At 54.8% G+C, this 22,575-nt stretch overlaps 6 protein-coding genes across 6 annotated transcripts; 2 read left to right on the forward strand and 4 right to left on the reverse strand.

Annotated features, from left to right (window-relative positions):
• Positions 1-286: 286 nt before the first annotated feature.
• QBC33DRAFT_364697 (SUR7/PalI family-domain-containing protein) lies at positions 287-2,891 on the forward strand. Its single transcript, XM_060423945.1, has 3 exons — positions 287-775; positions 842-2,285; positions 2,352-2,891. The coding sequence occupies exons 1-3, from the start codon at positions 589-591 to the stop codon at positions 2,872-2,874; spliced, it is 2,154 nt and encodes a 717-aa protein (XP_060285095.1). The 5' UTR covers positions 287-588; the 3' UTR covers positions 2,875-2,891.
• Positions 2,892-4,100: 1,209 nt separating this feature from the next.
• QBC33DRAFT_448424 (uncharacterized protein) lies at positions 4,101-5,822 on the reverse strand (the record flags this gene model as incomplete). Its single annotated transcript, XM_060424468.1, has 2 exons — positions 4,101-5,058; positions 5,191-5,822. 2 exons carry the CDS (start codon positions 5,820-5,822, stop codon positions 4,101-4,103), a joined length of 1,590 nt encoding a protein of 529 aa, XP_060285096.1.
• A 2,241-nt stretch (positions 5,823-8,063) lies between these two features.
• QBC33DRAFT_606381 (putative bzip transcription factor protein) lies at positions 8,064-9,845 on the forward strand (the record flags this gene model as incomplete). Its single annotated transcript, XM_060432305.1, has 3 exons — positions 8,064-8,672; positions 8,897-9,216; positions 9,326-9,845. The coding sequence occupies exons 1-3, from the start codon at positions 8,547-8,549 to the stop codon at positions 9,843-9,845; spliced, it is 966 nt and encodes a 321-aa protein (XP_060285097.1). The 5' UTR covers positions 8,064-8,546.
• Positions 9,846-10,506: 661 nt separating this feature from the next.
• Positions 10,507-16,267, reverse strand: QBC33DRAFT_489149 (adaptin N terminal region-domain-containing protein). The gene is made up of 9 exons (XM_060425443.1): positions 16,084-16,267; positions 15,708-16,018; positions 14,338-15,652; positions 13,459-14,277; positions 13,173-13,396; positions 12,920-13,061; positions 12,360-12,592; positions 12,099-12,313; positions 10,507-11,983 (listed from the first exon to the last, which is right to left on the reverse strand). The coding sequence occupies exons 1-9, from the start codon at positions 16,157-16,159 to the stop codon at positions 11,005-11,007; spliced, it is 4,314 nt and encodes a 1,437-aa protein (XP_060285098.1). The 5' UTR covers positions 16,160-16,267; the 3' UTR covers positions 10,507-11,004.
• Positions 16,268-16,352: 85 nt separating this feature from the next.
• On the reverse strand, positions 16,353-19,153 carry QBC33DRAFT_534043 (uncharacterized protein). Its single transcript, XM_060427509.1, has 4 exons — positions 18,765-19,153; positions 17,672-18,704; positions 16,865-17,614; positions 16,353-16,800 (listed from the first exon to the last, which is right to left on the reverse strand). The coding sequence occupies exons 1-4, from the start codon at positions 19,075-19,077 to the stop codon at positions 16,650-16,652; spliced, it is 2,247 nt and encodes a 748-aa protein (XP_060285099.1). The 5' UTR covers positions 19,078-19,153; the 3' UTR covers positions 16,353-16,649.
• A 1,439-nt stretch (positions 19,154-20,592) lies between these two features.
• Positions 20,593-21,646, reverse strand: QBC33DRAFT_364826 (uncharacterized protein). The gene has a single exon (XM_060423946.1). It carries the CDS (start codon positions 21,381-21,383, stop codon positions 20,706-20,708), a length of 678 nt encoding a protein of 225 aa, XP_060285100.1. The 5' UTR covers positions 21,384-21,646; the 3' UTR covers positions 20,593-20,705.
• Positions 21,647-22,575: the final 929 nt, after the last annotated feature.

The raw sequence follows: 22,575 nt of genomic DNA on the forward strand, positions 1-22,575 counted from the left end.
TGTTCTGCAGGACAAGCAGGTCCCCACTCAACCGGCCCCCGCTCATGTACTGTACCTGGGCTAGGTACCTGTCTCCGTTCCTCCCAATTCCCCAATCTCCCTACGGATAAGACCTACACACAACCTCCGTACAGTGCCTCCCTCTATCCATCCCGCTCCTGCGACCAACTCGATCGCATCAAGACCAAATATCGCTTCTTCCGAGCGAAATCGCGCGACTCGACCTGATTGGCGCCTCTCTCGATCGATTGACTCGGACTCGGGGATTTTCCAATTTCTCACAGGCTGTAGAGCGAATGAAGTAATCGAAATTGTTCTCGAGTTTGGTGGCTTCAATGCGGTTGAAGATTAACAGCTGTCGACTCCTCCTCAAGACCACCTATGTCGAAGACAACCACCACACTCGTTTTACTTCCTACATTTCGTCCGAGATCCGATCGCCACTGCTAGAATAGGCAGGGACGGGGACTCATTTGGCCTTCGCTGACTGGGTTGCGCCTACTTCATCTTGCCGCGTCTTGAGGACGCTGGCTACACCAACACCAGTCCACCTCCCGGATCGCGACACAGATTTGGATTGCGCCCACCATGTTGCGCCCGGCAACGCCCTTGGCAGTGCTGCTTTTTGCAGCATTCGCCTTACTTCTGATATCTGTGCTGTCCACTCCGATCATAGAGCCAATCCCCCTGGGCACGTTCAGAGGTGTCAACTTTGGCGTCTTTGGTTTCTGCAAGCCGGATGGCTGCAGTGCTATTGAAATCGGATATGACACTTGTGAGCAATCTTCCATTTTCCCTGCTGGACACTATAACGAGGGGTTGCTAACACAATGACCGGCAGCTCAAATCTTCACACCAGCTGACTCGGCAACCTTCGACCTCCCCTCCTCTGCGCGAACAACTCTCTCGGCCATTCTTATTATCCACCCGGTCGCTGCTTTCTTCACTCTGGCCATGTTTGTTCTCGCTGTTGTCGCCCACTTCCATTCGGCTTCACACTCTGCGAGGTATCTCCTCCTGGTCTTCATCGTCAGTTTGTTGGACTTCCTCCTCTGCCTGCTGGCCTTCCTCATCGACGTTCTTCTATTTGTTCCACACATGGCCTGGGGATCATACCTTGTGCTGGCTGCTACCATCATGGTTGCTTTAAGCAGCCTGGTGTCATGTGCCATGCGGAGAACCGTCGTGAGCAGGAAGACGAGGCAGAAGCGCATTGCACAAAATGCCGAGATGAGCGGCGAGAACTTCTTCAACAGGCAGGCTCAAGAGGCCCAACAGGCTGCGGCGGCGTCAACTGTGACAATGCAGCCCACCGTTCCTGTTCTAAGCGGCGCCAATGGTGCGGGGGAGCCTGGTGGAGACAGACTCCCAGAGTTTGCATCTTTCGGGAAGAAGGATGACAGAAGCAGCGATGAGAGAGTGCCTTTGACAGCGCGCAGTCCTTCACAGAGGTCGCCCAACAACCTAGCCAGTGATCTCGCTGTCAACGCGACCGATCTGCCCCCCAACGGGCCTGGCATGCATAGTCCCCCCCATCGATCCAACTCAGCTCCCCCCGTCCAGTTCGATCAGTTTGGGAATCCTATCCAGGGGCCCCCAGATGGGTACGGAGTGAGGAGGGGACCGTCTTTTGAGGGGATGAATTCAAGAGGTAGAGGGGGAGGGATGCCACCAGGGGGTTACCGTGGTCGAGGAGGTTATCGTAGCCCAGGGCCCGGAAGAGGCGGGTATGATGGCTACGGGCCGCCACCAAACGGAGGACGGGGCGGATACGGGTCTCAGCAACGGGGAGGGTACGGACCTCCACCAGGTGCAAGAGGTGGATACGGCCCACCGCCAAGAAGCTACGGGGGAGCGGGAATGAGGGGGGGGAGGCCGCCGCCGCCAGGATACCAAGATGGACCCGGACCGTATGACCGGAGAGGATATACAGGACCCTATGGCAGACAGGCGTCTCCCGGACCGCCGTCAGCTCCCGGCTACATGGATCCATCCAACCCCAGTATTTCGACTCTTAGCTATGACGCGTACAACCCGGAGCGGGGCAGCTTACCGCGGGCAGAGTCACCGCCTCCTCTTCCAACAGGAGGCAATGCTGCCCAAGCAGTAGAGCTAGATGCGGCGAGCGGCAGCCCCTCACACCCGCCACAAGGCTACGGCCAGTTTGGCATCAGAGAGAGCGATACTGATGTCGCCGGCATGCTTGCTCTTCAGCAGGCGAGGGCAACCTCGCCTCGACGCCAAGAGGCGTACATAAGCGGAGATAGCAGATATAGCCAGGAGGAGTAAGTATTTCTGTTCTCGGTCCCAAGGGCTCCTCTGTCGAGTTGAAGCTAACATGGCACCTCCAGACCCGCCTATGTACCCCCGCGGCAGGCATGGAACCAAGGAGCCGGAAGAAGCTCGCCGAGGATGCCCTCCCCGTTGAATGTGCCGAGCCGAGCCCCAGAGCTCGCCAACCGCGGAAGCCCGGGTCCACAGCAGCCCCCTCAGGCTGGTGAGTACTACGAGGACGTGGATCCGCGCTTCGCGGAGCCCTCCACTACCCAAAGACCGACTCCCCCACCTATCCAAACCACTAACTCCTACGAGGATATCCCGCTTGGGGAACGGAGCCCCGCAGAATCTGAACGGTCAAACTTTACATCCATATCCCAGCGAGGCATAAACCCCAGGTGGAACCCGCCCCCGCCCATGCCCCAACCCATGGCACAGGGCTACGGCCAGAACATTGCACCCCGTCGGGCCTTGAACCGCAATGACGTGCTGCTCAAGTCGAATCCCGACTTCGAGCTCCCGGCACCGCGGAATATCCAGCCAAGGGCAGGCTCAGGGATGATTCCGGGCAGTGCATATCCTGCCGGTCCTCTATAAATGGCACGGGAACCCCCAGTTCCCTTTCCCTGTTTATTGTTTGCTCTTCGTCCTCTTCAGCTGGGCATGCCCAACCTTGGTGGCCCCTTGTGGCGGTTTACGCCGGCCAAGGATATACCTCATCACCCCAATGTATAGACTTCGGCTCATCTCCATGACCAAGCCCGGCATATCTTGTCGATTTTCAGGACTTTTGCTTGACAGAAATGGGTGCCACATAAAATACATGTCCTGTCTCTGAACAGCAGCTCGCGTGCTGGAAGAAGCCAGCACGTTGTACCACCTGATATCCAATCTCACGGTCCTGCCCGCCACCATCAACCATCTCCTAAACGTCTTCCGACTACCAATATCAACATCCCTCCCTAATCATCAACCATCGCATAAATATATACCCGGGTGTGCGGCACCTAACCTCCCCCTTCCAAAGCACACACACTCCTATTCCCCTTTTCTTTTCGTCCTTTTTCATTATTACTTAACTGGCGGGAACCCGCCCCTGCCGGGGCTTATGCTGCCCCCACCCCGATATCTCACTTCGAGGATGTGCCGGTGTACCTCCGCTGCGGGAAAGCCCGATTTGTGTTGGGTAGTGATTGGCTAGCCGGGAAAGTGGACGGTCATTGGATCTGCCTCGGGTCAGGGGCAGCGCTGGAGGAAAGGGTGGGGTGGGGGGCCGGGGTTTGCCGGACATGATCAGAACGACTTGCGTCCCACCAGTGCCAGGTTTTCGTCCGTAGTCTAGAGTTGCGAATGGGGAAGAAATATATCGCATTCTCCATGGAATGGACGTCTGCGCTCCAGACCATGTCTTTGCAGTGAGTTCTGTCGCCATGGTAACCGTACCAGACGACCAGCCATGTCATATCTCTAGGCCTTTCGAATGGGGAGAGAGACTATTACATGATTAGACATCTGTGCAAAAGAGCTATCAAGTGAGCTTTAAAGATACAAAGCCGTGGTTGGCTTGAGAGACGCCAAAATGTATATCCTCGGCCCTTCCCGCGTCGCTCTCCAAAAGCAGCAGAGCGAACACCGTTTTCCATCAACAGAGCCCAATGGATTAGCACAGACACATTTCCCAGATACATCCGCCCTTTTCGCAACACCTATTGCCTCGGTTCTGGGCCGATGAGGACTTGCAGCTGTAGCCCTCCCACTCCCTCTCAATTCTTCACCCATGTTGGGGAGACACAGACAGGTCCGGTGTGGCAGCCAAGAGCTCTCTAGTATCCCCTTCTCGCCCTCCTATTCTTCTTCGGCTTCTTGTACTCTGTGAAGAAGCTCTTGTTTCCCTCGTCTGTGTCGTCAATGAGGCGTTCGTCTGGCGTGACAAAACCACTTCGCCAACCCCTATCCTTTTCATCCTTGTCGTATTCCTCGGCATAACTCAGGAACGTCGCAAATGTCATGCTCAGAAAAGGCTCGATATGTGCTGCATCGTCTTGACCATTGGCTTCCTCGACCGTCATCGGCGGGTAGGTTACCTTCTCGTCCTTGCCAGCCGCTTGGAGGAGGAGACGCCTGGCTGGCACTCGTTGCTCCCCAATGACGCCCATCGTTGCTTCAAACCGTCGTCGCCGAAGTTCCTGGAATGCCTCTTCCATACTCTTACCGAGCCTATCGGTACCCGCATAGAAGGATTGGTCGATCTTGGTCTGCCGCCGAGCTAACTGTTCGGCTGTCCATGGGCGCGAGTTTTGGCGGTGTAGAGGGTACGCTTCGAGCCAGTCGGGGGGAAGAAACTTGTATCGGCCGTAGTAGTCAGGTGGGAGACCATTGGGAAAGTATTTTCTGGCGGCATCTGGTGTGAGTGTCTCGATGATTTTGCAACGCGACACCTTGATTTCGTCGAACGGTTCGGATTCGAGTTCCGAGATAGACAAATGCTCCTCGAGGGCGGAGCTGTCACCAGCCAGAGTGAATTGCTGTCCTGTAGTCGGCCTGCCGCGGCTAGCTGTAGGCTGCGTGGCGGAATGCGGTATATAAAAGCTCGAGGCAGAAGATGACTGGTATTCCGCTGACTCGACCTGAGATCCGAATTGGCCAGTCTGATTATTGCTGTGCAGTGCCTTCAGGGTAGCTTCGAAGGTTGATGCCCTGTACTGACGCTGACCAGGTGGACCGGCTGTCAAGGGCCGTGGCGCTCCGGGGCCAGTGGAGAGGATGCTGAAGCTACCGCCCCTCATGGGAAAGCTCGTCGAGTCCTGTAAGGTGGCTCTCTGTGCTGGAAATCTGGGAGCTCCGTTCGACTCCAACTTAGCTCTCGGCTCAATCTGTGGGTTTTGCGGACCTGGATGAGAGGGGCCTGGAGACATAAAGTGCTCCTTTCCAATATCTGAAGAAGTATGGGCGAATGAAGACGGGGTGTCGGGACGAGTGAGGTTGGAATTGCGCCCCTTGGCCAGTGCTTTCTGAGCCCTCTTTTGCATCGGGTTCGGGTAAGAAGCCAAGTTGGTAAGGCCTTTCACGTTGAACAGAGTTGTAAGAGTGTTCCCCTCATCCACGTCATTGTTGTCCTCAGAGTTGGTGTCGGTGAGCTTTCCGGCAGTGGTGAATCCCGGGGGCGGACGGAGTGCATTGCCCTCTCGCATGCCTGGAATCTCTATTCCTAGTCCTAAGGGGGTGGCCACCATGTCGTGATCTGGCATGGGGCTGACTGCACGGTCGTAATTCTGCTGGAGCGGAGAATACTTCTGAATACTATTTCCTCCAACCGGAAAGTCTGTCGCCAATGTCTCCTGCAGGGCCAGTGCCGACTGGGACTTTGGAAGACCAAGACCGGTGCCAATACCAGTACCAGTTGGGGATTGATAGGGAGGTGGATATCGAAAAGTGCGACCTCGCCGGGCTGGAGGGTGAAGAGGAGTAGCAGCCTGTGGGTTGTAGATCGAACCCACTGTTGTATATGTGGGCGTTTTCTTTTCTTTTGCGGCTGTAGATGGCATTGTTGGTAAGTTGAAGGATGGAGGTGAGAGGTTGTCCATGGTGGATCTTCCGGCTAGCAAGTATCGGAATTTTCAGACGGAGGGAAGAAGAGAAGATGGTCGGATCAAAAGTTTCTCATAAATCTGAGGCTGTCGCGGAGAGGTGTGGATGAAAGAGTGGCACTCTTGACGGAAAAGGTGAGTCTGAAGGTGAGGAAGGTCTACTCAGGGAAGCGCTGAATCACGCGTCGACTCGGCAATGGAGGTGACTCGGTCAGGGAGGTAAATAACAAGTATCTGGCTGCTATTCAGTGTGTTTTGTTTCTCCGATTTGGATGGATGAAATGAGGTGGGTAAGGAAGAAGGTGGCGATGAGGAGGTCAAGAAGGGCCCTGGGAGAAAGAAGGGCGATAGGGAAAAGGGAAAGTAGATGAAAAGACCCAGTATACCTTAATGATGGACCATTGTCAGGATGTTGTAACAACCCGGCTTCGATGTCCTGAGAATGAACCCGATGTTGGCGACTGGGCGGGTCCGGCCAGCATTCGATGAAGAGGGAAGGAGTTGGTGGCTCGGGTTCGAAGTAGTCACTACCCAAGCCGACCACACCTGCAAGATTCACTGCAGGCACGACCACGGGCTGACTTCTGAAAATGTCAAAAATCAAGACTTCCTCTGGGTCAGGCTGCCACGCCTAGGGAGGATTTGAAAGTGGTGAGTATGGTCAGCCCTGGCCACAAATATCCACAACTTGGCCACGGTCTGATTTTCTCCAACTGACAAGAGAAAGTAAAAACAACAAACTTTAGGCCGTAGCTAGTAAATGAGGCAAGGGTAGGGAAACTTAGCATAACTTGTTTGACGTTTGCCCCTTCATGACTGGAAGGTTGGTTGCAACAGTGCCATATTCACTACCATTGCCCCTTTTCAACGAACTTCCGCTACCACCAATTCGACAGGCAATTATATAGAGATGCAAATTTGTTCACAATGTCTGATTTTCAGCCAGGCCATGCCCACGAACCAACTTCATGGCTTTCCTGCCAACTCAGCCAGATCTATCAGGCCGTATTGCCCTTCCTTCCAACAAGACCTGAACCACGTCACCAATCTTGTCTGTTGCAGGATAGGAACTTAAATTGACAAGTATATATTAAAACGAGGGTTTGCCCTGGAGAAGGTTCCTACTAGAAGCAATAAACTTCAGAGCCCTGTTAGAGTCCGTTGGTTAACATTATGGTTTGACGGAAATGAGTGCGAAAGCAGTGAATACCTACCTAGCCAGGTACCTAGGTAGGTGCCATTGAACAGCAGGAGGTTCCCTAGAGATCAATAGTATGTGATTAGGGACGGTAGCTGCCCCGACGGCAGATGAATCCAGGGGAGTGTAGTGAGGAGAGGGCATCCATTTGGACCGCAATGATGGTTAAGCCTCCACGAACGCAATACAAACTAAACTTAGGTAGGTAGATTCCTCACAACGAGGATGCCATGGTCAAGGCCAACCCCGGCGACATGTCACATTGCTCTATATGGAAACACCTGAAAGTAAACACCCAGACCCCGCAAGCATCTCGGGTCTTGGTAGAAAGAGAGTCTCGGCAAACGATGGGGTGCCAACTTATGCTTGCTGAAAGCCAGTTGAACCAACCACCTGTTCCGTACCTCAGTGGATGTGTTGTTTCGACGGTGAATAAATCCCCGTCTTGTACTGAGCATTCTGCATATTGCCGATATGTTCTGGGCTGAACCGAGGAATCTCTAGCATAGGTACGCAGTGGAGGGCATCGATACACGGAAAAGGATGAATCGCTGTTTCCAATGGGGATGAGACAGCTACCTACCTACCTACCGTAGCCGTAGGTTTGGGAGCCATAAGATACCTCTACTGTATCTAACATGGAACTAGCAGTTATCGACCACTTGGTCTGCAAAGCTAGAAGCTGATCAAGCTCCCGTCCCGCCTGCCCCCAGTGCGTGCGGCAGCAAAAATAGATCTGGTACAGTACATTGAGAAGATGGTTTGGGAAGGAGGAACTGGGAAGTAACAGGGGCCCAGAACGGTCCTACCAGAAACAGTCCGCAGCGAACTACGCTAGAGGTGGGGCTCAATCCTTCTCGGCTGCAGGCCACCTGACATGGATCCCTGGATGACTAATTAAGAGGTCCCTCCCCTTAGACCAACCTACCTCCCGTCCCTACCTAGGTACGCAGTACCCCGTATGGAAGTAACCTGGAAGGTATGCAGCCCGACTGTGGGTAGGGATCTAATAATTCAAGTAGGTAGGTATCTGGGCTGTTCCCGCAGGAAGGAGACCCCATAGAAGGCTGGCAGCGCTGCTTCTGTAAAGGTCGCATATCGCGGGTGCCTAGGTAGGTTTTTTGCCATGTATTCCTAGGTTAATTAGGTAGGTAGCTGTGAATGTGCCCGCATTCGCAAGGTGTGGTTAACCGCCTGCCCATGCAGTTGCCTCCCGTCCAACACGCCGCACCGCTCCAAGCCAACGGCCCCTCTCGCTGCACTTGGACCCCCATTGTACGCTTGTTATTTCTTCACCGGACACCACCTTCATCCGCCTCCATCCGCCTCCAAATCTTCCTATCCCCATCTTCCAATTCCAGCCAGCCCACCACCACCTAGTCAAACCATATCCGAAAGAGGAAGAGCCGTGGAAGAAAGCATCGTTGTCGACCTCGCCACCGAGTGCTAAGAGCTGGCCACGGGAGAAACACACGACTTGCGCCATGGACTTCTCACATGCTGCCTACTTTGGCGGAACCCAGCCATACCAGTTCGTGGGCATTCCTCCACTCACGCCTTCGCACTCCAACTCGGCTGCCTCGGATGACTTCAACACCACCTCACCACCGGTAGTAGGTTGCCCCTCCTAGTTGATTTGCGTTCAGAACATGGAAGCCCGCCGGTGTCAGCAGAAAACTGCAAGCAGGCAGGCGCCTCAGCTCTTTAAATATTCATTTGTCGCTCCTCCCTCGTGGTCCCCCAACTCCGCTATTGCCGCATGCTCGTCTTCGGTGCCCCAGCCTAACGCGCAATCACCATTGATGACCAAGAGGCTTACAAAATCATTACTCAGGAGGGTTTCGACCAATTCCCCAACGGTCTGCCCCAGGACCAATTCCAGAGCTTCGATAACTATGCACAATACAGCCAGAGCCACGCCTTTCCCGGTCCTCCGACCCCCCCAAACCAGCATGCAGGCATCCACAGCCAACCGCAGCCGCCCCAAGGCATGAATGGCGGCGCTGTCAAGGCTCACACCGGCGCCGATGTCCTTTCCATTTCCAAGGAAGAGACCCCGGAAGAGCTGGCTCAGAGCCGCAGGCAAGGGTCCAACTCGGAGGAAGACGACCTGACGCCCGCCCAATCGAGGCGGAAAGCCCAGAACCGCGCTGCGTATGTCACAAATCCACCCCGTCCTCGCTCCTAGCCGTTGTCGTTTATTATCCAGTGCCATCCGCTCCCATCACTGCAGCCTCCGCTAACGAACACTTCTCAAATGTAGTCAGCGCGCCTTCCGGGAACGGAAGGAACGCCATGTCAAGGACCTGGAGGCCAAGCTCGCCGACTTGGAGGCAGCACAGCAGCATACAGCCACCGAAAATGAGCGGCTGAAGCGTGATCTCCAGAAGATTAGCACCGAGAATGAGATCCTCCGGGCAACATCATCTATGCAAGCTGCCGGGTCACCAGGTTCCAATGGCGCCGCCCCCGTTACCACAGGCCCAATGTCGTATAACCCTACTGATTTCTACTCCAACGTCCTGCAAAACCACGACAACAAGACGCCGAGCCACCGCGTCGTGATGAGCGATGATGGCGAGAAGCTCCTTGCCGCTGGTGCTACCTGGGATCTGATCGTCAGCCACGATATGTTCAAGCGGGGCCTGGTTGACATCGCAGATGTCAGCGAACGTCTCAAGCATCAGGCTAAGTGCGATGGTCAGGGGCCCGTCTTCGAGGAACGTGCTATCATCGAGGCCATCGAGCAGAGCGCTGCCAGCGGCAGCGACGCGTTATTGTAAAGAATTAAAAGGGCGAAACAACAGCGAAAAGGAGCGAATACGTTCACCATGCCCTATTCGAAACGTTGCAAAAAAAAAAAAAAAAAAAGCACAAAGCCCGAGACAAGGCACACCAGCGACTTTCTTTATTTGACTTGGCACCGAAGGATGAAATGCGCCCTTCGTCGGGGACGCTCGAGAAACAATAACCCCCAGTGGATGACTGGCTGTGCCAGCCAGAGAGTCACAGGGGAGACTGCTCGGCGCGGAGTGGCTCGATATGAGTTGATGAACACTTTGGGAGGTGTACGGATGAGTTTTGTCTTTGTATTTCTGGCATTCCTGGCGTGCATGGATGGATGATCCACGAAGATGAGGCGCCTAACAGTGCCGGACTTAGATAAAATCTGCCGGGGGAGATAGAGAGGCTTCCACTGTCGCAGATGGCCTTCTGCCAGGAAGTCCAAGTCTCGGAAGTAACGGGTATTGGGAAGGCAATTCGGTGGGTGGTATAATGGGGGAGGGAAGGGGAACGGACATTGTTTTGCTGTTCTCCACGTCTTCGGGTCAGGAGTTGTATCAGGTCAGCGAGGTATTTTCCAGGGCAGTCCATGTCCGCCTCAGGAGTTTGTGCTTGCACGGCAGCTCTGCTTTTCGCACCACATGGAGATGTGCTCGATAATTAAGTGGCTAGGTAGGAGTATATTATCGTCCGTCTTCCTATATCGGAACCTAATCTTGGCAGCCGCGAGGATCCCCGAGACATGTTCACCCCCTTGGAATATCCATGGATGCTAGCGACAGTCCTCTGGCTGATGAAGTTTCTGCCTCAAAGCTGCGCGAACTCAACCCATCTCTCCCCACCATTAAACTTATATATATATAGCTGGTATCTCTCGCGTGGAAGAACAATGAGCCTACCAGACCGGTCGCATCGACCGAACAGCCAATCTCGTCCCTGAGATCGTTGCGCCAAAACTCCACCCAACTCTATGATTATATGTTGCGGTCCCTTGTCCTCCTATCCATATGTGGCACATATACGCTGGTTCTCGTCTCTTCGAATGATTCGTCGAACCCAGCAGCATTTATTAGATCCTCCGCCCTCCCTCCCACCGGATCCGGGGCCAGGAACCCACACCGTCCTCCCCGGTCATATCATCCAAAACCACACCCAAGTTCAGGCCGTCTTCTTCCCGTGCGCGATCTGGGCGCTCTGCTCCTTCCCGTCCGCCGGCTGCAGTGGCTGCGCCGATGGGTCCCAGGGGTGCTTGATGGTCAGGCACCAGATGTCTAGGTAGTCGCAGATGGTGACGATGACGTCGACGACGAAGCTGCCGTAGACGCCGACGGCGGCGCCGAGCATGCAGAAGACGAAGGCGACCTGGTAGACGCCGCGGCCGAGGGCGCTGGGCCAGCCGAGCCAGGAGTGGTTGGTCTCGTACTGGAGGAAGGGGCCGAGGGAGTCGGCGACGGCGTAGGCGAGGGGCAGGACGAGGACGTTTGCGTAGGGGAAGTCGAGGCCCGCCAGGTGGGCGGTGATGATGCGGCCGACCGAGTACGCGTTGACGATGCCGACGAAGAGGGCGAAGGGGACGAGGTGGAGGTGCAGGATGTCGGGCTGCAGGATCAGGTAGGCGACGACGAGGGCCCAGGTCGCGAAGAAGGGCAGCAGGCCGAGGAGGGCGACGCGGCTCTGGTTGCCGCGGGCGCGCCGGGCCCGGACGACGTTGCGCGCCGACTCGACCGTGTTGTAGACCAGCACCAAGGTGCCGAGGACGAGGTACCACTCGGTGAAGCTCAGGGCGTAGACGGCCTGCGGGACGGCGGCAGGCCGGGGAATCCCGACGGTTGGGAGCATGCCCTGCTGCCAGAAGTGGGCGCCGCCCATGAAGCCCGTCAGGGCGTACACGCCGACGAGCACGAGGATGCCTTCGACGGGCCCGTTGACGATGCCCAGCGTGAGGGTCTTGGTGTGATACTCGTCCCAGGTCTGCACGTAGAAGGTCAGGAGCGAGGCGAAGAGCGTCGCGACCGTCTTCCAGCCCTGTCCCATGTTCTGCGAGCCGGCGAAGAGGAGCACCTCGAGCGTCGTGTTGAGGGCGTCGACGCCATGGTCGAAGAGCTCGCCGAGGGGTCCAGACTGGTGGGTCCTGCGACTGCGGGTTCCGGATTTGAGTTGGCAACGGTTCTTTTTTTTTCTTTGCGGGGGGAGAGGGAGGGGGAAGGGGGGCTGCGTATAAGAAGGGAGGTAAAGGGGGACCAAGTACTTACGCCTGTGTTCCGTCCACGGCGTCAAAGGTCTGGTACAAGAATAGGCCGGCGGCCCAGGTGTAGTAGACCCAGGAGGGGCAGTCCTGGTCCAAGGTTGGGTTGTACCATAGCAAAGTCAGGAAGTTGGCGACGACGAACATGAAGCCAGTGAGGGTGATGGCGTTCGGGGCCATGGACATGGGGAAGCACTTGATGACCACATTTGTGTAGAACGGCTTGAGGACATATTTCGAGAGCAGCGAGTGGTCGACACCAGAGTACTTGTACTGCCGGAGCGCAGGTAGCCTGTCCTGTCGAACGTACATTTTGTGCCCCTTGTCGCTTGTCCCTTTTCTCCCTCTTCTTCGCTATTTGGAGGCGAGCCGACGGGTGGTCGCGATTTGGAGACGAGCGCGAAATTCCAGATCGAGAATTCGACGGAGTGTGAAGAATTATTACTTGGGAGACAATTAAAAATGTTGGAACCCTGCTCGTCGCGTCTTGCCATGTGGATTCTGGGGCCAGTCTGGGTCAAGAGCCTATCAGACCCCCTGTCAGGCGCCCCTGTGCATCATCAAAGTACGTACCTGGCGAACTACGTAATGCATTGGAATTATCCTCTTGACGTTGACGATATGGAAGGTTGCTGGACAAGTACCATGGTACCTGTTTGCAACTGCTCGGTTAAAGTTTAGGTATACAATAGATAGCGGGCGGTGTTTCTGATAATTTAGTGGCTAGTATAGAGGTGGAAGAGCAAGTAAACGGGTCAACAGACCACGCGCATACATGTGTCGTCGTCGAGAGCCTTCTTGTCTGAGTAACACTTGACTCCTACGAACCATGAATGAATCCCTCCGTGCTTGTATTGACAGAATACGCTCGGTACGGCCAAGCCCGGGTGTTGCAACACGCTGCCAGGTCTGGGAGGATAATCTGTTTAAACTCTTCCAGGGCCTTGTTCACCCTACCTAGGTACTCTACCTAATCTATAGGGGGATTGACGATGGTCCTCCCTGGTACTGTTCAAAGTCTTGCCAAATATCAATTTTTGGGAGAGGGGAAAAACGCCAGGCATCAACTTCATTAAGCAACCGACCCGATCACCAGTGCCGCTACCCCCTCCTCCTCGCTTCGGACGGTGATCTTAGTTGTCACTCCCGACTTGGACGAAAAGGCCATCCGGACATTGGCAACCACCCTGCCGCCGTGGACCGTCTTGCCCAGGAGTTTGAGCGTGTGCGTCGTCTGGTTGACCGGGACATCTGTGCCTTCCAGGGGCTGTAATGACAGCGTCTTGGCCAGCTGCTCTGTAGCTTCTATTGCGTGTGTGTTAGCTCCCGATCAGACATGCTCAAGCTCCAGTCGCCACGCCACGTACCTGCTATGCTCTTCATTCCGCTCAACTGCAATGTCTCCTCGGCCTCCTCTCCTGCGGCGCCAACTTGCTCCCAGATATGCGCAAAGTTGCTCGCAAATACCGGGATGACATAATCGCTGCCGGCCAGGTCGAACTCGGCAACTTCGTATTCGTCATCGTAGCCGGTCTCCTCCGGCTCGTTCGTCGTCGGGTCGATCTCCTTGCTGGTGAACTTGAGCACGTTGGAAAACGTGGAGGCGGGCATTGATCCCTCGCCGTTGACTTTCTTGAACGCGACGTATACCTTGCCTGCCACGTCGGTCTCAAGCTTCTCGGCTTGGATGATGTACACCTCTTCTAGCTCTTCGTCATCCGACGGCGTAGCTACGACGGAGACATTTTCCAATACCGTCGCTGGCAATGTGTTCTTGACCTCGTACTGGAGCACAACGTGCTCCTTGAAGATATGCTTGACCACCGAGACGACGTATTCGGTCTCGGCTTCTGTGAGCTCCACGACGGGTGATGATTTCAGGACAGCACCGAACTCCTTCATTTCCGGAATTTGTAGCAACTCCTGAGCGTGTTGCTGTGCGACCGCAGTTGCCGAAGCAGCAGCATCTGCGCCAGTAGGGCCAACCTTGGTAGGGCCAACCTTCGGTGGTTTGAGTGATGGAGTCGTTGCTGTGAGCTTTTTCGTCCTGTCCTCTGCGTCTGCTTGTTCCCGGGTCACAACCGGGATCTGGGAGATGTCGAAAGGCTCGGAGAATGTCGACTTGTCATCTGATGTGACATACATGACGAGTTGATGTTCGAAATAGGGAAGGGCGAACATGGTATCTAATCGACAATGATCAACAAGGGGTTGTTTCTAGGGAGGGTAAAACAGTTAAAACTTACCGTTCCTGACAAATCTGGTTGCCATTTCATCTTCCTCGGCCATGAGTCGGAGGTTAAGAGCAGCTCGGTCCCGGACTTCGTCATCGACATCGTCTAGGCAGCGGGTGAGAAGCACCTGCACACTACGCTTGACCTCAGGATCTTTCTGGCCGACACCGAACTTGGCCAAGGCGGTCACAGCCGCGGCCCGGACGATTGCGTTCTCCAAGACGACCCGATTGTATATGTATCGGATGTACTTGGTGGGTTGAGAGGTCTTGGGTCCCTCGAGACCCAGAAGGTGGAGGACTCGCACGGCCAATTTTGTGAATTCGCAGTCTTCAATGAACTCGCAGAGGTGGGCGAGAGCATCTTCCTTGGAATCCGGGACGAACTTGATCAGGTCGAACATGCTCTCCACGACGGCTCGCTTGAACTCGTAGCCACCCTCGTCGCGCAGAACACCACTGAGGAACTGAAGCATGCCAGCCTGCTTGCTGGGGAACTTGAGGCAGAGGGTCCGGATCGCCTCAACGATGGTAATCTTAAACTCGTCCGTGATCTCGGCCATGAACCCGGATATTTGCTTCATCAGTCGATCCACGCTGGCCTCGTTACCCGTCTTGAGCAGAGTGGTGATCGCAAAGGTTGCGATTGAGCGGTTGCTATTCGAGATCAGGAGTTCGATGTCAGGGTTGCAGACATTCACAGCTTGCGGCTTGAACGAGGCGAAGTTGTGGAGGATACGGAGGGCAGCAAATTTCGTCACGGCTCTCGGGGAGGTGAGGAAGAGCTGCAGGACATGGACGGCTTGAGAAACCTCGGCATCGGTAACGTCCCTCATGTCGCAGATGGCCTTGGCGGCCTCGAAGTTGACCATCTCGCTCTTATGCCGTAGCCAGTTGTCCAGCAGCTGCATCATCGGCTTCCGGAGATGCGGATCCTCCTCGGCCAGCTGAGCGGCTAGGCGGACGAGCAGAACGATGGCGGCAGGGTTCTTGATTGCGCCGGCAGTGCCAAACTGCTGCACCATCTTAACCAATGCCATCCTGTCATGCATTCGCATCTGATAGAGCAGGCCGATCGCGTGGTATTGTGTCATTGTCGAGTTGTTTACAGGGAGATTGCCCGACGAAGACGAGAAGCCGAGAGAGAACCCTCCAGACGACTTGGTGCTGGCGGCGGCCTCCTGGGTTTCGCTCTGCCACCGCCGGACTACATCCCTGGCAACGGGAAGAAGATGATACGAGGAAACGAGTGCGGCCGATGATACCGAGGGGTTCTTGTCAACGATTGCCGTCTTCATGACACGCTCGATCGATTGGACAGTCGTGGCCTGGAGATATAGTTAGGACTCGAGCATGCTCGGCAAGGAGTTGTGGTGAGGGTACATCAATGATGCGGCAGAGCGCCCGAATGGCGTTTGGCCTGTAGATAACGTCTGTGCTGCCTCCGGTATCCTTCATAATTGTGCTGGTCACCATAATTATGTCTTCGGCGGAGCTGGCCAGCTCCTTGATGACCAGGTGGACCATCTGCCGCAAGCTGGCATCTTTGTTCTGGAAGAGTCTCGAGATACCGAAGAACAGGGTGGTGGCCTCATTGGTGGGGAACTTGTCACCCGTATAGAGCAGGAGGGCAATCTTGGTAAGGAGGATGCGGCATCTTCGAGGCTGGATTGGGGAGCTATTGAACAGTCGTGCTGGTTGCTGCCGTTTAGCTCGCGATACGGGGTGATGATATTGGGCCAGATTTGTGCGGACTCACCTTCCTGGAAGACCTGAGTACGATCGACCTTCACGAGGCCGGTATCGGCATCCTCGTCCTTCTTGCCGTAGTTCATCTTGGGCAATATGACGATTTCGTGCACTGGGAAAGGTGAAGACGGCCGCTCGAGTCCAGCATGTGGGAAATCAGCTTGACCAACAAGTCGGCGACGTTTCCAGTTGGAAGTTACGAGCACGGACCAACGCGCACAGGGGAATGTGGGGGCCCAGAAAGAGGTTGTTGTTGTGCGAAGAGAAGTCACATGCTTAGTCACATGCCACCTACCTCCAGAACCTAGTATTTTTTGATTAATTACGGAATATCGATAGGGATCACCAGGAAACTCCATTCCTGAATCCTGTCCCAGATTTATATTTCCTCCGTGGCAATAATAGGACATGAAGGTGCTGTTAAGAAGTGAAACCCTGGCTCTGAGATAGACATTTGACAACCCCTGTCCATCGTAGGCAATACCCCTTCGCAGCTCGCTACTAACACAGAACCCATTACCTAGGAACTTGCCGAAACATCCGCTCAACTCCTATCTTACAAAAAGGGGCTCAACTTTAACCTTGGAAAGCTGTATTAGTCGGCATGTTATCCTCGTCCAAATCAGCCTCCTTGCGGTCGGGGTTCTTCCCACAAAGCATGACGGAAGTTTTCTCCTTTCTCCCCAGAACAACAAGGTCGAAGCCTGGAGGGAGCACACCGTCCGCTCTGATGAGTTGCTTTGTTAGCAGTGTGTTCATTTTTCGAGTTCGAGAGGAAAAAAGGCACTTACTTCAAGAAGTCTTGTTTTAACAGCCGGGCTTTATCCCGAAGGGCCTGCTGGTCCCGTGGATGCTCGAAGGGAATGGTGCCATTTTGGATCTCCTTCTCGATCGTACTCCACCTACATTTGTAGGCGTCAACCGCCCTAATCAGCAATCTGCAGTCATGGCGGGACCACGGTGTTCGCATCTGGGGCTCTTTGGGTTTCCGGGCGGCCATCGACATCTCCCTTGATTTCTGGGATAAGGCACCGAGATCGGGGTCCATGTACGAGGATGGCGGATTCTTAATCAACTGATCCTCATCGGGTGCTTGAGAACCGGCGTTGCCAAGGGCTGCTGAATCAGATGCCGGTCTGTCAAAGCGAGCACGTTTGGTACTCGGTTCGCCTCCCACTCTTCGCTGGTTGTCCGGAATGCGAGAATCGGTCTCAAAATCGTCGTCGTCATCCGCGGCACGACGTCTCTTCGTGCCACCGGAGAGACTGGCAGCAGACTCAGCATACATGATGCCGCTGTCCGAAGCATCACCCCCAAGAATTGGGCCGGCGTATGCCGACACATCGTTGTGTGGAACACCAGCCTGCGAAAATGCAATATCCCTCGAAGATGGCGGGTAGTTGCTCGACTGGATTTCTTGCTTCCGACGGAGAACGTCATCGGTGGTAATGGCCTGGTCCCCCTGTGCAGACGGAGGGGTGCCCGCGAGCTGATGTTCCATTTGTTTCAGCAACTGAATCTGAGATAGACCTGGAGCAGCCCTGGATCGGAACCACGTTAGTTATGTATGCCTCAGCAACCGGAAGGGTAGAACATACGCGGCTTGGCCCGGAGGTGCCCGAACAATTGGTTGGGAAATGCCTTGTGAATCAAACTGAGATCCTCCTACCGAACCTTGCCCAGCTGATCCAAACAATGTCGAAGAATGCGCAGCTTGCATGGCGGCTTTGATCTCTTCAAAGCAGGTATGCGCCCAGTGTCCGAGTCCATCAGCAAAGGGATTGAACGGGTGATCCTCTCTCAGCTGTGCCAGATTGTTCGGCACGCCCTTCTCGTCCGCTAGCAGGAAGCACAAACTCTGCAGCTGAGAGACATAGCGCTCTCGCAACCAGTCGTCCTCTTCGCCATTGAGATCGATTCCAGCCAGGCTCTTGAGCTGCAGGGACCCATCATCGCCGTTTAGGAACTTCCGCACCTCATCAGGCCTGGTCCCGTGGCTACAGAAAATGTTGGCAACGAGAGTGAATGGGTCGTACTCTGGCCCGTCAAATTTGCGGAGGGTCGAAATCAACAACTGAGTGCGAATCTGCAACGCATAGTCGAAACTATCTTGGCTCGTCATCCAATCGGGCTGGCCTGATTCTTTCTCGGGGAAGAAATACAGGGGGAATATCTGATCCCAGCGTTGCAAGCAGTTCAGGATGTCTTCTGCGTCTGGGTGAAGAGTCGTAAGGTCATCAAGCAAAACGGCGATGTTCGCGGCCGAGACAACTTTCGACGCAGTGTACCACACCGGAGAGCCCTCGGGAGCGCCGAGCCTGGATAACACATACGTTGGGTCGATGAAGTTGTCGGCGTCAGCATAGTTAGCCTGGTAGGTGGCGAAGGCTTGCCGGTACGACTCCAGCTCGACCTCCCAGGTTTCGTCACCACCTCGGGCGTTGAGGAGATGATTCCGCAGATCATCTGAGGCACTGAAGAGGCGTTGAAGAAGTGTCTTCATGAGTCTCGAACGAGCTAGTCTCTTTGCTGGCGTCTCATTCTCCTCGGAGCGGGCGACGGAACTCTGGCGATGAGAGCCAGTCTCCACTTGGAGGTGGTCAGAATCGCCCTCAACAACCGTTGAAAGGTCTGTTGTTTGCTCGTAAGCCTAGGTCACGGGCAGAATAAGAAAGGGGGCAATAGGCTGACTGTGAGGCTTGAGATAGTCCGAGTAGATTTCGGTGCCAGTGACTTTAGTAAAGTTGCTGGTAACACTGCCCACGCTTCGTTCCCGCAAATCGCGGCGAGTTCCGCGACGAGGAATCGCTGCCTGGGTCTCCTCTTCTTTGCTCTGGCTGCGGAGAGCCCTTCCCCCTCGTGTAGGTGGCGGAGGCATCGAGCTCTCTGGCGCGAGCTGGGGGTCTATGTCTACCGTTCGACGCGCCGAACGCCGAGCCGGCGGCGATGCCGGTGTCCTCGACTGGCGAGAACCAGCGCGATCTTTCCGGGCGCGCTCAGACATATTATTGCTTAACCTTGATCAATCTTGATATTGATTTCGAAGAGGAGGAATGTTTTGATGAGCCGTTGAATTTGGGTTAGGGATAGGGTTTGGATGGAGGCAGAGGGGCCTTTTGTTTTGAATTCGAGGGTTGAGGCACTTTCAGTCACGTGACATATCGCCCCTCATGTAGCTAAGGTAGGTACTTCGCTTCTATTTTTGTACCAAACCCCTTGCCAAACTCCAACCTCAGTTGAAAACTTGCAAGCTGCTCGATAGGAACAGACGTTGAAGGCCTGAGACATTGCAATAGACAGAATCACACCCAGGGGTGACTTGCATCTTGAAATGAGCGATGTTTACTAGGGATGAACGTGACCGAGTGCTGGGCAATTCAGGTACCAGTTAACTGAGGCACACTTATTCTACACAGTCACCGGCACTGCTAGCTGCAAGGCCTGTCGCCTAGGAAGCCCAGATTGTTATTCACCCGAGGCCCCGACTTTCAATGCATGGCTGCCAATTCTGATGTGCTATCGACAGCTGCTCTCTCTTGGTTCCACAGCGGTCCAGGTGGTTGATGCCGCGTCATAACCTGACTCGGGAAAAAAAGTCGACTTAGCTCCAGTATTTCGTCATCCTGCCATGCCACCCATCATACGACTGAGATGGACCAGCCAGCGACTGCCCTACTGATGTCAAGGCCTTTGAGAGCAGCAGCTCCTTTCAACAACCTGCCAGGGGACTAGGGGCCTTCACTTGCGACCGGATGAGCCCGGCTCGGGAGCTCGAAACGGGCTCCGGCCAAGACCTGCCTGGTCGCGCATCTCGTCGATGATCTGGCGAGCCATCGCCTGGTCATCAGGGTCCGACAACTTCAGCCCGTAGGAGCGCATGAAGTTGCTCTTGCTGCCCCATCCACCCTTGATGAACTCGTAGTCTGTCATTCCCTGCTTGTCTTTGGCGGAGCCGGAGGTGGACGATGACGCGGAAGCAGCGGTAGAGGTAGAGGTAGAGGTAGAGGTAGAGGTGGGGGTCGGGGTAGATCCGGAGATAGAGCTACCAGTGACTGCTTTGCTTTTGTTGCTGGGCATGGTGGAAACTTGGGGGTATGACGGCGAACTGAAGGGACGTTGGGTTTGTTGTCGTAATCTTTTGCTCTTGTTTGCCTTGACTTTCTGACTCTTAGGACTCGCACGTTTTCGAAACCTGGAACCTATGAGAATATGTGGCCAAGGTGCGATGGGTATGTAGCAGAACAGAGGGAGAATTTTGGTAGGAAAGGGACTGTGAATAGGTTGGGATGGGATGGGATGGGATGACAGGTTGACTGAATCTTTGTCGCCAACTTGACCAAGTTGAGATTCGCCCAAGATAACTTCTGCATTCACTATGCATATATGAGCTGCATGTCTTTGGCACATTCTTGCCTTCCTTCCTCGACATAATTTACAAAACCGCTGTTCGCCAAAAGCCAATTCCCAGTACCCGGCAGGCTCCGATGCCTGTTCCCCATGTAACCACCCTGATTTGTGTTGTACATTCTGCCGGTTCGTCCAGCAAAACCGAAATTCCGGATCCCTAACAAAGTGGAAGAAAGAGAGAGAAGGTAACAAGAAGGTAAGGATAAATGTAACACAGATTGACCTTCACGGAAGGTCGAATGTCTCGTCCTCGCCGGCGATTAGAACCCCTGGAGCGAAGACAACGCCTTGCCTTTTCCAGCCGCCCCTCCTCATGAAATAATCTGCCTCATCGTGGCCCGGGGGACGCCTTCTGGGCGTGACGGCCTCGCCCCACTCTGTCGGCGTGGTCTCTGACCCGGGCGAGTGGGAATCTGACCCTCCGCGGTCTCTCCGTGTTGGTGACGGCCAAGTGGCTCCTGGATCCCTCCCGTCGGCTTCAGGTCTCGACTCTAGCCCGTTTTTGAAGCCAAAGTCGAAGCCGTCGTGGATTTCGGTCGATGAGTCGGACTGTGCCTGCAGCTCACGGTAACTGCGTGTGTGTTGATGGTGCGAGCTAGTATGACTGCTATCGTCGTCCTCGTACCGGTACCGGACCGGTGTATGTGCTGGTGGTATGCATGGCGGTCGGGCCCTACCCAATGGCGGATGCAGCCTTAGGGGATCCCAGTCTGACGACCTATCCGTCTGGTATATTGATGGCTGTGATGCGTCTGACGACGTGCTCGCAACAGAACTTGCCTCGCTTGGCTTTCTCTGATGGAGGTGAAGAGCTTCTTCTTGGCGTTGTTCCTCGGCCTTGAGGGCTTTATGTTCCCGGAAACTCCGGAACACACTCTGCCTGTTCATGGAGAAGATGGGCATGGGGGAATATGGAAAGATGAGTAGGGGTGTGTGATGGAGATGGTTGTATCAAAGACAAGGTAGACCTCTGCGATGAATGGTCCGGTCCAACGATTCAACCTTCAGGTGATGCTTGGCAGAGTCCAGCTTGCACAGCGAGAAGGGAATAATAGGGTGGGATGGCAATATCAGGCCGGGGTTGAAGGGCCTTTTTAAGATGGTTCCTGAAGATCTTGCATTGCAGATTGTGCCTTGCAGCCATGCAATGCAGGAAGGGGGCAAGAGGCTCATGTAGGGTCGAAATTGCAGCTTTATGGTTTAGCTGAAGTGCGTGCCTTGGACTATGACGGGGCGGATATTTGGGCGAGACTCGGGTCGAGACTCTGGGTCGTATCACTGATTAGGAAGCAGACGCCAAGTGTGGGTGGAAACCACCCAGATGGCCCCCGGAGCCGATCGTCCATTCCAGTAGACCACACAACGTCGATTGCTGAACATCGCTAACTATCCTCGCCCATCGGCCCTACTGACTAGATCAGGACGTACGTCATATCCCAGAGTGGCACAGTGTGACACAGTGTGATGGTGTGAGGTAGCAAGGTGAGGCGATGTTTTTTCTCGGGTAACGTGGGGTGAGTGCGGATCCGTACAGTATTCGTACACTGTCGACACGACTATCACCACTACACCGAGCAACAAGTTTCAGGGCTGACACCCGAACCATCACCATCACAAAAAGGTCCAGGAAACAGGGAAACATCCTGAACCCTTCTGGACAGGGGGTGGCAACTTTGATCATGCCAGGCTCTGCTCACCCGCCACTTCATCACTTCATCACTTCATGGTGTGGTTGATATACACAGTACGCTAACTCCGCATCCGCAGGTCTATTGGGGGCGGGAGTTTCGTCCGAACGAATGAATTTGTCCACTGTAGGGGCGTGGCCAACATGGATCGAAGAAGACAACAGTTGATAAGGACTCGAAGCGCCAAATAGAGTTTGCATCGACGAGACGACTTACGCTAGACAGAGCGGTTCAAAGCGCTAACACTTCGATCAGCTAGCACCGAGAGTGAAAGCGAGACTCATAAGAGCCGGTTTACCCCGCAAGTTCCAACCAAGCATCCCGAGATGGACGCCACCTCACTCAACATCCGTGATAAGGGCCGGAACATTCTGCTGATTGGTCAAACTTAAAACTCCCCGGCGTCT

Source organism: Phialemonium atrogriseum, assembly GCF_030411735.1.
Source record: "Phialemonium atrogriseum strain 8032-3 unplaced genomic scaffold QBC33scaffold_8, whole genome shotgun sequence".
Classification (NCBI taxonomy): Eukaryota; Fungi; Ascomycota; class Sordariomycetes; order Cephalothecales; family Cephalothecaceae; genus Phialemonium; species Phialemonium atrogriseum.

Coding starts and splice junctions, on each gene's coding strand:
- QBC33DRAFT_489149 (XM_060425443.1), bottom strand. CDS start 16,159: ATGAACTACGGCAAGAAGGACGAGGATGCCGATACCGGCCTCGTGAAG. Junction 12,314..12,359: donor CCTGCGCTCCGGCAGTACAA/GTACTCTGGTGT, acceptor TATGTCCTCAAG/CCGTTCTACACAAATGTGGT. Junction 11,984..12,098: donor GCCGTGGACGGAACACAGGC/GTAAGTACTTGG, acceptor CGGAACCCGCAG/TCGCAGGACCCACCAGTCTG.
- QBC33DRAFT_364826 (XM_060423946.1), bottom strand. CDS start 21,383: ATGCCCATCTTCTCCATGAACAGGCAGAGTGTGTTCCGGAGTTTCCGG.
- QBC33DRAFT_534043 (XM_060427509.1), bottom strand. CDS start 19,077: ATGTCTGAGCGCGCCCGGAAAGATCGCGCTGGTTCTCGCCAGTCGAGG. Junction 18,705..18,764: donor GGACTATCTCAAGCCTCACA/GTCAGCCTATTG, acceptor AGCAAACAACAG/ACCTTTCAACGGTTGTTGAG. Junction 16,801..16,864: donor TTAAAACAAGACTTCTTGAA/GTAAGTGCCTTT, acceptor GCAACTCATCAG/AGCGGACGGTGTGCTCCCTC.
- QBC33DRAFT_364697 (XM_060423945.1), top strand. CDS start 589: ATGTTGCGCCCGGCAACGCCCTTGGCAGTGCTGCTTTTTGCAGCATTC. Junction 776..841: donor TGAAATCGGATATGACACTT/GTGAGCAATCTT, acceptor AATGACCGGCAG/CTCAAATCTTCACACCAGCT. Junction 2,286..2,351: donor AGCAGATATAGCCAGGAGGA/GTAAGTATTTCT, acceptor TGGCACCTCCAG/ACCCGCCTATGTACCCCCGC.